Source organism: Bemisia tabaci, chromosome 2, assembly GCF_918797505.1.
Source record: "Bemisia tabaci chromosome 2, PGI_BMITA_v3".
In the NCBI taxonomy this organism is placed as follows: domain Eukaryota; kingdom Metazoa; phylum Arthropoda; class Insecta; order Hemiptera; family Aleyrodidae; genus Bemisia; species Bemisia tabaci.
This window is the reverse complement of record NC_092794.1, coordinates 10,619,976-10,632,029: the sequence shown is the minus strand read 5'-3', so window position 1 is coordinate 10,632,029 and position 12,054 is coordinate 10,619,976. Positions and strand designations below refer to the sequence as shown.

The 12,054-nt window shown below is 43.6% G+C and overlaps 1 protein-coding gene across 1 annotated transcript; it reads right to left on the bottom strand.

The window, feature by feature from the left end:
• Window positions 1-417: 417 nt before the first annotated feature.
• Window positions 418-7,065, bottom strand: LOC140223986 (ATP-dependent DNA helicase RecQ-like). The gene is made up of 2 exons (XM_072296672.1): window positions 5,601-7,065; window positions 418-5,027 (listed from the first exon to the last, which is right to left on the bottom strand). Exon 2 carries the CDS (start codon window positions 4,856-4,858, stop codon window positions 3,371-3,373), a length of 1,488 nt encoding a protein of 495 aa, XP_072152773.1. The 5' UTR covers window positions 4,859-5,027; window positions 5,601-7,065; the 3' UTR covers window positions 418-3,370.
• Window positions 7,066-12,054: the final 4,989 nt, after the last annotated feature.

The following is a 12,054-nucleotide window of genomic DNA, read 5'->3' as shown; positions in this document are numbered from 1 at the left end:
AGACTCACCCCACTTGATTCAATGCCTTGAATAGAACCGCAGCGCAAAGTGCTGACTTGTCACTTAGCCATATATCGTCACCTTTCTTGACCCTGTGCTTGTCGGCAGGTTCCAAACGTCCTTTTCGGCAACTATCTCAGATGCCACGCCCTCGTAAGCACTATTGAGAATCGTATTGCAATAGTCCGTCGTTCGAACACCTGAGAAGAGCCCCTGAGTTATCCGCTTGTCAACTGTTTGACCCGGTCTATCTGCATGGGTCAGGGAAGGTCACCCACATATTGTACTTGGATTGAGCTTCCCAGCTGTGGGCAGCTGTCAACCAATCTATGGGGGCTCCCCGCCGTGCACCGGTCTCTGCGCTTACTTCGTTGATCATTGCATGACTGTTAGAGGTTACTTCTCTTGAGGTAGGAAAACTCGACACTTTAATGCAAAGGTTGCGAGCACAAGGGCATAAGTACACATGGTGAGATGGGTAGACAGAGAAAAGCAAGATTTTTATAAAATAGACAAATTATCCAGGGGAAAAGGTTTAAAAGAAAATATGAGATACTAAAACTTTCGAGAAAACATGTTGCTTACATTTTTATGGAGAACTGAAGTTGACACAATCGATAAAATAAACCAACTTGAGAGCAAAATCAATTGGATGGATTTATAATGGAATCAGCCTAACTGGGTTTCATTGCTGCCGAGTTTTAATTCACACTTATGACTTTTAGAGGCTATTTCTTCTTCACCACAACAGGAGCTTTTGGTGTGTAAAGTCCGAGTAATCAAGCATCGGCAGATGTTGTTCATCGTCGGAAGTTAATCTTGCTCCGAACTGCTCCTTCCCAAATGCAGCGGCGCCTGTTAGACCTTTCTCGAATCTTTCGTGGAGATGCGATCTTTCCTCTAGGCCTTTAGTAGCATAGGTGGCAGGTGGCAATCACACATTTAATACAAGGGCCCTCACACACACCGTAAATAGCTCTTTTCTTACCGTTTTCATGCTTCATGGAGGGCAGGGCTGCTTTGATAGGCGTGGCGGTGTGCAGCAGATTGGCGTATCCATTGGCATCGATGGACTCAGCCCAAACACGCTTGTTGACGCTACGTATTGAACTAATTGAAATATTGGTTATATCTTGTCGGATATATTTCCTGTTGTAATAAAGGTTGCAAATCGCCGCGTCTCTTCGATTTAACCGTAAATAAAACCACGTCGAAAACTTAAAAAATAATTTGCATACATTTTCAAGAAAATTCAATCTTATGAATATAAAATCGACACTATGCGAATCTTCATACGGCGATTTTCCTCAGCGTGGCAGATGAAGTCTCCGCGAGTTGGCTCTCGAAGCGGGAAATTCGGCCGACACCCCCGCAACAGAGCCTCGGTTGTGACGAGCGTGTCTTCTTGCGGTGGCGGACTCGGTAAGGTTGCCAGACTGTGCACAATTTCGACACTGTCCCGCGGGGGAAGTGCCGATTTTCCGGCACCACCCAGCAACGACGGAGCCGGGGAAAGCGGGAAAATTTCACACCGCCCAGCCCGGAGTGTGCACGGGTCGCGGTATGAATATTTGACGTGGGCCCGCCCGGGCCATAACTCGCTCGAATCGGATACTCTTGTTGCTTGCGGTCTGCATAAATCTCCCGGCGCCGCGCCCCACGCCCGGTGTTGAGATCCTGCGTTTTGTTGCTCAATGCTCACCGCCACCGCCCGGGCGCCATCCGTCTTGTTCAGCGGTGGCCTGCAGCCCGACTACAGACCTCGACTTCCATCGATATTGATAGAACTCGGTTCCATTCCAATGGAATACCCTATTTAGTGGCGTGGCGTGAATAATCGATTATCGATATCTTGCCATTCGAAGCTACGGTAAAGAATCGATTATTAAGGTGTTCGCTGCGAACACCCTGATAATCGATCTTTTTTATGGGTTCGAGTGGCGTATCAATCGATTTATCGCAAAGCACGCCACGCCACTCACCCTATGGAATGGAACTGAGTTCTATCAATATCGATAGAAGTCAAAGTCTGTGGTCGGGCTGCTGGCGTGCTTCGCGATTTATCGATTGATCTGACATGCAAGCCCATGGCAAAGAATCGATAAACAGGGCGTTCGCAACGAACACTCTAATAATCGGGTGAGGGAACCAAGTCTTTGATTCTTGATAGCCGCCTCCTTCACAAGTATCATCAGCGACCCCAGAAGTTCTTGGATGTCGGCGTAAGTGAATTTGCCATCGATCCTAGTGAAGTACTCCTGCTTGATGAATAAAGCGGGGAACTCTTTATTCACCTTGTGCAGGAGTCTTCGCTTCATCGATCGCTTCACCGCCATTAGGAATTTCTTCTTTTCGAAGGGTCCGTTTCCTTCCTCACAAATTATAGTGGAAGACGGTTCTGAGTTTTCGGAACTGAGAGGCATCGTTTCCCCACTTTTGAATCCGATGAAAACCAGTCTCCCTGGATGGTGGTCGATCGAACCGAAAACCAAAAACCGTCTTCCATCTATTTCGGGGTTATACCACCGGATGACTTCTTCAGTCCTTGGTGGTATAAGGCTGGGTGCATATTTCTTCCAGTGGAGGATGGACCCCGTAACCCCGTCCGAAAAGTGCATGTTGAACAATAAATTGCCCCTGCGAACAATAACGTGTTCATCTTTTTACAAACACCTTAAGTACCTATCCCAAAATGGTAGAAACCTTCAGTAGCATCTCGTTGCTTAAAATCTTTTATATCTGTAAATTAATATTTGCATACTGGACGAGGAGAGTCGCTTCCCTTTTTGAAGCAATACTCGTCAGTTATACATGCACCATACATATCAATCATGACAAAATATCCCTGCAGCAATTTGTTCTAAAAACACGAAATACTGCAACACATATATAATGCAATAGAAATGGGTTTAAGGATAATCCTGTTCGACCCTCTGAACATAGCATTTTGTGCGGAAAGCACGGAATACTGCACCTATTTATTTTGCAATAGAAATTGGCTTAAGGATTATCCTGCTCGACCCCCTGAAGAAGTACGTTCCCCCCGGAGGTGTAGACATATGAACGGAACGCTTAAAACATGATTTCATTTTAATTAGCAATTTGTCAACTGTATACAAAACACTTATATATAGAGTCGAAAGAAAAATTCAAAACAAAAAATAATATCACAGCCAAAGATCATCAGAAACGAAACAACATAACAGCAACATAACAAAAAACATTACAAAGGAAAAAACAAGACACTGATACAAAACCGTTTCCATCAAATGCACCGTCCAATCCTACTAGGATATCCAAATTCCTACTAGGAATAACAGGACTCTGGAGAAGGAGACAGCAAGGGTAATAATTCTTGTCCTACTGGTCCCTAGGGATCGGCAATGGAGAATTCTCCGGAGACCAACGTTCGTCCAACGATTGAGTACTTGATGCGGAACTTCTGTTCGTAGAACAGAAGTCCAACTTCTACGAGGGCCTTGTCCATTTCCGACTTCTTGAACGCACCCCAGATTCCTTCAATCCCAACCAAGCTATGCTCCTCAGTGAACTTACTTGGTCGACCACACACAATTCTGCACACTTCCAAGAGTGAAGCCTTGCGCAGGGTCGTGAGATAGTTCAGAATCCGCAGTGCGTTCATTATCTGCGTTTCCCCGAAAAGAGGAGTAACAACTGCTACATTTTTGCAAATGGGGCAGTTGTTGCATCCAACAATTCGAGGCCGCCGATGGTCCAGGACTGCTGTAATAATTTCATTGATGCAGTATCGATTCTGAAACAAGGCCCCGAACCCAAGCACTCCTTCGTTGGAGGAAAGAAGATCTCCACCGCACTTGACCTTTGATGCCGTCTTCATCACCGAGTAGATATTCCTGACACCTTCGTGCAGGAATATCGCTTTTGACGGACGATTGTTGCGACCCGCTCTACCAATCTTTTGGACGAAGTCCAACAGACTGTTTGGCAGGCCAACAACAATCACGGACCGACACTCTCCATTGTCGATTCCTAAAGATGCAGCCGATGTCGCAACCATTACCCTTGCTTGTCCCGACAACCACTTCCTCAATTGCCCGGCTTTCTCACCTTCTCCCATAGGCCCGGTGAAAGGAACGTTACAAATTCCTTTCGTTTCCAACAGGGCGCTGTATTCCGTCACCTCCTTAATGGTCGGAAAAAAGACCACGGTGTGTCCTTCCTTACATTCGAAGGTGAGGAATCCAACCAATCTCTTCAGTACTTTTGTCTTGTTTGTTAGACCGAATGGGCCGTGTACTGGATCCGTCATCGTATTAAAATAGATTATTTCCCTGTTGGAAACGAAAAGGATCTGTTTTATCAAAGGAACTTTCCTTCCATCGACCAATTGCTCAATCAGATTCAGGTACTCTGCAGGGAGTGTTGCCGATGCGAACACAATCTTCGACGACTTCACACAATCGGGGCCCAATCTCGTGCAAGCGTCCCGAAAGGTGAAGCCCCACGACACGATTGTGTGCGCCTCGTCGAACACCATCCCTACAGGACTCTGAATGATGTCATTGCGTAGGAGAATTGATGGGCCGCTTCCCCAGAGCCTTTCGGGAGTGCAAATAATGAAAACCGGCGATTCATTCAACTTTTCCTGTAGATTCTGTAGGAAGACATCATCTACAGGAAAGTCGCTTAAATTAATAAAGCATAACGAATTCTTAAATTTTAAGGACATGTCTTTGATCAATGCCAGCAGGGGCGATACAATAATAACCAAATGATACGGCCTCATCAGCAAGAATGGGACCAGAAAACATGCAGTTTTCCCATGCCCAGTTGGTAGCGAATAAGCTGTTGCTCTTTGACGTAAAATGTGTAACATTACAGCAAGCTGTATCGGCCTTAAATTATCAATTTGCAGGAACTGCTTACTCAAGTCGCGCAATCTGAAACAAAACGTTGGAAATAAGTTATTAAATACTCACTGTTTCTCCGTCTGAAGGCGACTTGTCACCCGATCATACCACACATCCTTTTCAGTTATTTGGAAGCTGAAAACCAATACACTCATTTAATTAAACTAAATTAATATGAATCCTATTTTTTATCCTCACGAGAATAGTCTCTCAACCTTAAGGATTCTAAATTATCTGAATACTTTTAACATCTTCCAATGCTGAGTTGAAAATAAATCTCAAGTTTGTCCCATTATAATGGCAAAACAATTAAGCTTATTGACCTTCCTACTTTCCCTTTTGGAAATTTTTATGAAACTCAAGTCCCCACTGGTAGTAAGTTAAAAGTTAATGGAATTTAAAAGACGAATCACTACAGCTTGATGACCCTCTGAATATCTTTTATGGAAATTTTCGAGACGGTGCAAGTCGACATCCCGTAACTAGTCGGTAGCTAATGCGAATATAAATTCGAATCACTGCAGTTTGCTGACTCTCTTAACTCAAATGTAACTTCTTTAGAATGTTTGAGTGAACATGTGGCAATATGTCTTAAGCATGTCGTATGTTCAAGACAAATTTCTACTCTATTGTTTTTTAAATTCTTAATAGAAATAATAATAGTGATTGGAATATCTGTAACACTACATAACAGTAAGAACCTCTTACCTCTGAGTTGTACTGATGTCTACAGTAGGAGTTGTAGATGATGATATACTAGATGATGCAATTGTACTAGCCATCGTCTTTTGAGACGGGTGTCTGTCTACAGACATGAGAAAATACCGATGATCGATCATTCATTCCACGCTATTGTTGTGCCGCCAAATCTATTGAATAGAATTGAATTTATTTGCTGCATACAGCCTACTATGAAACTTCTATGAACTTCCCGAGCCCACCTTTTCCGCCTCTTTTTGAAAGTGTTGGACAGTAAAATCGTCTTAACAAACGCAGCGTGGGAGGCGGAATGACATCTATGTATGACTCCATATCCTTATCCAGATCAAATAGGGGATTATTTTATTTTGACGCCATAGCTGGAATAACCACATATAGCGGAAAATATAATTGTGAGAAGACCGCATCTGAAGTCTTAATCATTTAATGCGAGTAATTACCCAGTCGGTACCCGTACGACTGCTCCGGGTGCTACACCAAGAACTTTCGACCTCTGGGATCGGAATAACGCGCCGGACGGTAGTCGCGGACGGTATGTCTACTTCTACATAGCCCGTAATTACGGCTTCCGAGGCTGGATTTTTATTTTTCTCATTGAACCAGTAGGATGTCTCCATGTCTCCCTCGCCTTCTTTGTCTATTACTGTGCTTTGAATCTCAATAATCAGACCGGTGGACCACTTTTCTAGGTGGCGACAATGGGCCACTGAATTTTATTGCATTAGGTAGTGTCTGTACAAGCGCAGGGCAACTGAGAAATATGGTAACAGGAAACAATGTTCTTTGGCTGTATGAACACTAAGATGTTTCTAATATTCTCGATGTCTCAGCTCTTTCTTCTCAGATTATTGCTCTCTTATGTCTATTCCAACTCCATCCATACAATGTGATATGATGTATTGCAAGTACTGAGCAGCGAATGTTTAAAGTTACCTGGACTTAAAAGTTTACAAAAACTCTAAAACTTACTCCTTTCGTTTGACGATGCAGTAGGATGCAGGGATACTGTCTTATCGGAAGGTTGAGCATCCTCCTCGGATGAGGGAGGGTTGGTTCCATGTAAAATGACAGAAGGTAAGGCAGTAGGCTTTAGGATTCTCCTGTACGGTCCTTTTACACTAAAGTCATCTTCAGCAAAATGCTGAGAGCAAAACTTATAGTTCCGAAGCAAGTAATTAGGGGATAAATTCAACGCTTCTTCCCTACTTCCAAAGGAGAGCCATTTTTCACGTCTGAAAATCAAAGACAGAAAGGTTGACATTAGGGCAGGGACCAGTAGGATGTCTCCATGTCTCCCTCGCCTTCTTTGTCTATTACTGTGCTTTGAATCTCAATAATCAGACCGGTGGACCACTTTTCTAGGTGGCGAAGGTCAAGGCTCGACATCAGTCTCGTCACATCCGTGCACCACACCAATCGGAAACAATGCCCTCGTCCCTTCAAATGGGGGGGGGGGGGGCTCGACAAGGGTGCGGGTGGTGGGCCGACTGGGGGCGGAAATCTGGTGGAGTTCTCATCCGCGCGAAGCATGCAAGTTTTCCGCCGGGACGCGGGTGGCGGGGCGGGGAGGGGGCAGGATAAGCAAAATAAGACTGAGGGGGAACGGGATAGCTATCTTGCGGACGAAAGTTCCGGCGAGCGCACCTCAAGACGAGCAGCGTCTTAGCGAGGAGGCCCAGGGGCGGGCGAGTCCACTAACCGGGATATTTGTCTAGTTCCCGCCACCGCCGACACTTAATTATTATCACGGTCCGGGAAAGCGCTCGCGTTTATTAATTAGGTCCATGCGAGGGTTGCCGCTCTCTCTCTCGTCCTTGGGTATTTCTTGCATCTCCGGGTTATCGAACGTGTAGTTCAAGATGAGGCATTGTCTAGGACCTGTCTTTTTGGGGGATTTCTGTTTTGTTTGTGTGTGTCGCAGTAGGTGGTTATACAATTTCATTTTCAGGTTATACATCTTCAGGTGGTTCGTCAATGGTGCTTATAAGCAATCGTATGATTGAGCGTGAAGGATGTGTTTTCATTTCTGTATCCGTTCCCATTTCCGGCCGACTGTTAATAATTTGCTGTAATGGTTATTTACGGCCTCTCCTTGCTCCCATCGTTCAATTTTCATGGTCATACTTACTATTGGAAGAGTCGAGTAAACGTCTAAGGGCAAGACAGGTTCTTTTCCTTTATATTCGGGCAGAGCTGATAGCTGACATATCTCCCGATATACCTCTGCGGCATTGCGTCTTCGTTTACGAGGTGGAGGCTCTAAGCTTGTCTCTGGTTATACAACAACACAACTGCGCAAGAAAAATTTGGAAGAATTTGGGTATTTCTTGCCTCTCCGGGTTATCAAACGTGTAGTTCAAGATGAGGCATTGTCTAGGACCTGTCTGTTTTGAGTTTTTTGTTTTGTTTGTGTGCGTGTCGCACCAGGTGGTTATAAAATTTCCAAGGAAACACCTAGGTCTGTAGAAACGTTATGCCTAACAACACAACTGCGCAAGAAAAATTTGGAAGAATTTGGGTATTTCTTGCATCTTCGGCTTAGGTATCAAATGTGTAGTTCAAGATAAGGCATTGCCTAGAACCTGCTTTTTGGGGGGGAAGGGGGGTTTGTTTGTGTGTGTGTGTGTCACACACCATAGGTGGTTTTAAAATGTCCAAGGAAACACGCAGAACCGTAGAAACATTACGCCTAACAACACAACTGCACAAGAAAAATTTTTAAGAATCTAAAACTTGTGCATCGTGTAAAATTTTCGACAATACTTGCTGCCGGAGTCACACGCTGAATAGCCCTGCGTCCTCTGGTCAAAATGGATCGATATAAACGATACATCCGAAACTGGTCCGTCAAATTTGAGCCGCCCCGTCCACTACGCTACTGAAAAATCGCCCGAGCTAGCTCCTAATTGGTCCAGTAGCATTGACAGCACCGATGACTTCCACATTCAGCCCCCACATTCAGCGTCTGATCGCGGCATATATTCCGCAGAGCCTGGCAACCGGAGACGAGATTCTCGGTTCAGGAGAATGTTCGGCAGGGTTCCGACCTCACGGCAGTTTCACCAAATCTCGGCTCCAACAGAAGCTGCGAGCTTTTTACGGTGTACATTTTCTAAACTGAAAATAAAGTTACGGGCTATGTAGAAATTCCGTCCGCTCCCGGCTCACAGGCCGAAAGTTCCGGGTGCTGGAGCCATAGATTCGATTGCTCGGATGCTATGGCCGGAACGCGGACGGTATGTCCGTATAGCCCGTCAGTACAGCTTTTCAACGGCCAGAATTTTTTTTTTTTTTTTTTTTTTTTTTTTTTTTTTTTTTTTTTTAACGTAGAGAATGTCTCATTGTGCGCTTCGGAAAGGAGATCGAAAAATTTGGTCTTCCGGGCTCATGTAGCTGATGCAGACAACCTACGCAATCGGTGTTGCGCCAGTGGCGTGGCGTGCATCGCCATCTATCCATTGATCTGCTGTTGAAGCCTATCATACAGGATCGATAAACAGAGTGTTCGCAACGAACACCTAAATATGCAATCGATTCTTTACCGAATAGCTTCTAATGCGAAAGTAATCGATATTCGATCATTCACGCCTCGCGTGCGAATTTTGCGGGTGCACGCGCAAAATTCAGCAACGATTCTCAGCGACCATCTTATAATGTCGGATTTGTCTGAACCATTCGAATAGCTTTGATACACATTTGTATAAAAATAACTCGAATTAGTGAAATCTCCGCTGTTGAGCGCTGACTGTTGACTACCACATTCAGCTGCCAAATTCAGCGTGTGATTGCGGCATGAGTAACCATTGCATCACTCTTTGATGAAAAGCAAGATGGAATAATTCAGTTGTGTCATTACCACGGAGGATGAAGTCAAAGCCCCGACTTTCCAAAAGGCAATATCTCGGCAAATATTGAAAGTAGAAAGTTGCTGTTTGGACAGATCATATTTTTAGCTAATCTGAAAAAATTAAGCATCAAAACACGATTCTGTGACCAGCGCAACTGACCCGTTGCATGTTGGACTATCGCAAGTCAGAGAAACGACTCTCACGAGGGCAGGAATCAGTGGAGGGGCGTGAATAATCGATTATCGATATCCTACCATTTGAAGCTATGGTAAAGAATCGATTATCAAGGTGTTCGCTGCGAACACCCTAATAATCGATCTTTTTTATAGGTTTGAGTGGTGTATCAATCGATATATCGCAAGGCACGTCACGCCACTGGCAGGAATCGGACCGCGTTTAGCAGATAAAAACGAAGCCACATCAGCTATTGCCAAATTTAACTGGGCTCTTTGATTGTTTTCAAGAGAACGTTGGTTCGGATTCCTTTGAAAATTTGACGGAATTTGTTTCGCACAGAAACTTCATTGAAATTTGCACAGTAATTCGCACAACCGTTTTCGTGTAAAAAATTCTAGGTGGCGGTAGCCACCCCGGCCCAATCCTAAAAAACTCCCTCTAAAAAATGACGACCCAAAAAAAAAAAAAAAAAAAAAAAAAAAAAAAAAAAAAAAAGACGGGTGGCTGCTGCCTAACTAGTTTTACACGAAACAACGCGACCGGGCTTTTCTGCACGGTTTGCGGTCCATTAAGCTCTCCTACTAATTAAGTCGGAGAGTAAACCCCAAAAACCCTATAATATTTGGGTAGAGTATGCTCAGCTCTACTCGTAATGCCCACCCTTTTTAAGTTTAGTTAAATATTAAAAAAGTTATTAAGCTTTAACGACAAATTTTGGACCCCAAAACATGACGATGATGGATTGACCAATCGCTGAGCAGATGAGCAGATTCGGGGCAGATTCGAGGCCCGCGAAACGCCCGGCCGCGGAAGGCGGGCGTGTTATTTAGACAAACCTACAGCTATAACCGTAGAAAAAAACCCTATACAACTGTAGATATTTTGAAACTTCTATTCATAAAGCTCATACATATTTTTGGAATTTTGACATAAATGAGACATAAGGGAGAAATAACGGTAAATAGTTCATTTTCTAGTATTCTCAATAGGCGACCTGGGGGCACGGCTGTGGAAGTAATGGTAGCATAAAACCCATTAAACTAGGTAAAATTTAAATCTGTAGACGCTGGAGATGGAACTTTTGGTACTTTTGCAGACTTACATAGACGTCGAAAGGAGAAATAATCGAAAGAAGGAGCGGGTCCTTCAATTCTTCAAGCACATTTGAATTTGAAAATAACTTGTAGAACCGCGCGATGGATGGTGAGCGCCGACTCCAGAGGTTAAATTTCAGGTTATGCTACTGTTATTATGGCTTTAAATATTTAATTAATACGAAGAAGATAGATTAATTGAAATAATAAGATGAAGATAGATTAATTGATGCGTGTTTCCATTTTATCGTAGCCGAAGATAACTGGATCCATTTCTATATAATCCTTTTATGATTCCCACACCCTTACTATGAGCTGTTACCATGTGCTGTTACAGTAAGTACCTACTCAGATCGCAACCTGCTATTTCTTCCCAGCGGCCCGGATCTAGTGATCTTTACAAGTAATTGTTTATGAATAATTGATGATATTAGTGAGTCCTAGATACTATTTCTCGTTAATCAGATTCAACAACTATCCACCAGAAAATCATCCTTTCCCTCAATACGATGATGTCTGTCGGGGTCTCAATTTGTGGGGATGAAGTTGTGTTTCCACTTTCTCCTAAAATTTTGCTAGCAGCCGAACTCCTCTGGAGTTGATGTGTCTCTTCTCAGTGTATCATGCTATCGGTGCATAAAGCCTCAATGTTTTCATAGACTTGTAATGCTCTATATTGGAAACGCGGTTTACGCATTCACCAATCAGTCGTGCGTATGTGTCTACTCAAAGAAGCTACGCAGCGCTCCGTTAATGAAATCAACTCAATGTCACAACATCCAAGATACTTGACTTTAAACATTACCGTTAATTTGATTATTAGCAAGTCTCTTGGATTCTGTGTCAGAAGTTGATTGAATCGACTAATTTGCCTGTGTTGGGATAAAATTCTTCTAATAAAGACCTTTCATATTGACCTCTGCAGAAGGTATGTATTCTATACTACTTTAATTCATTGGTTTAATAAAATTGATCTGCTAACTAATGCAGGCTATCCTTTATGATAACCTCTCTACCCATTGGCTAAAATTTGCAGTTCCTGGAGACGCAAACTTGCCGTCACTGCTTATCACATATAGGAGTGGCTATACCACATACAGAGTGGCTGTTCAATATAAAACATCAGTGCCTCCTGAAATCTAGATTATCTGAGTCCTCGCCTGACAAATTTTGATACCTACTCACTTTGCCTGCCACTATATCGATGTGAGAGTTACCTTAATCGGATAGTTGCAGGATCTCCCTGGCAATTCCCAGCATAGATGTGGTGGTACTCCACATAATTAACTTACCGGCAGAATCATTAGCTTGATAGAATCTTAT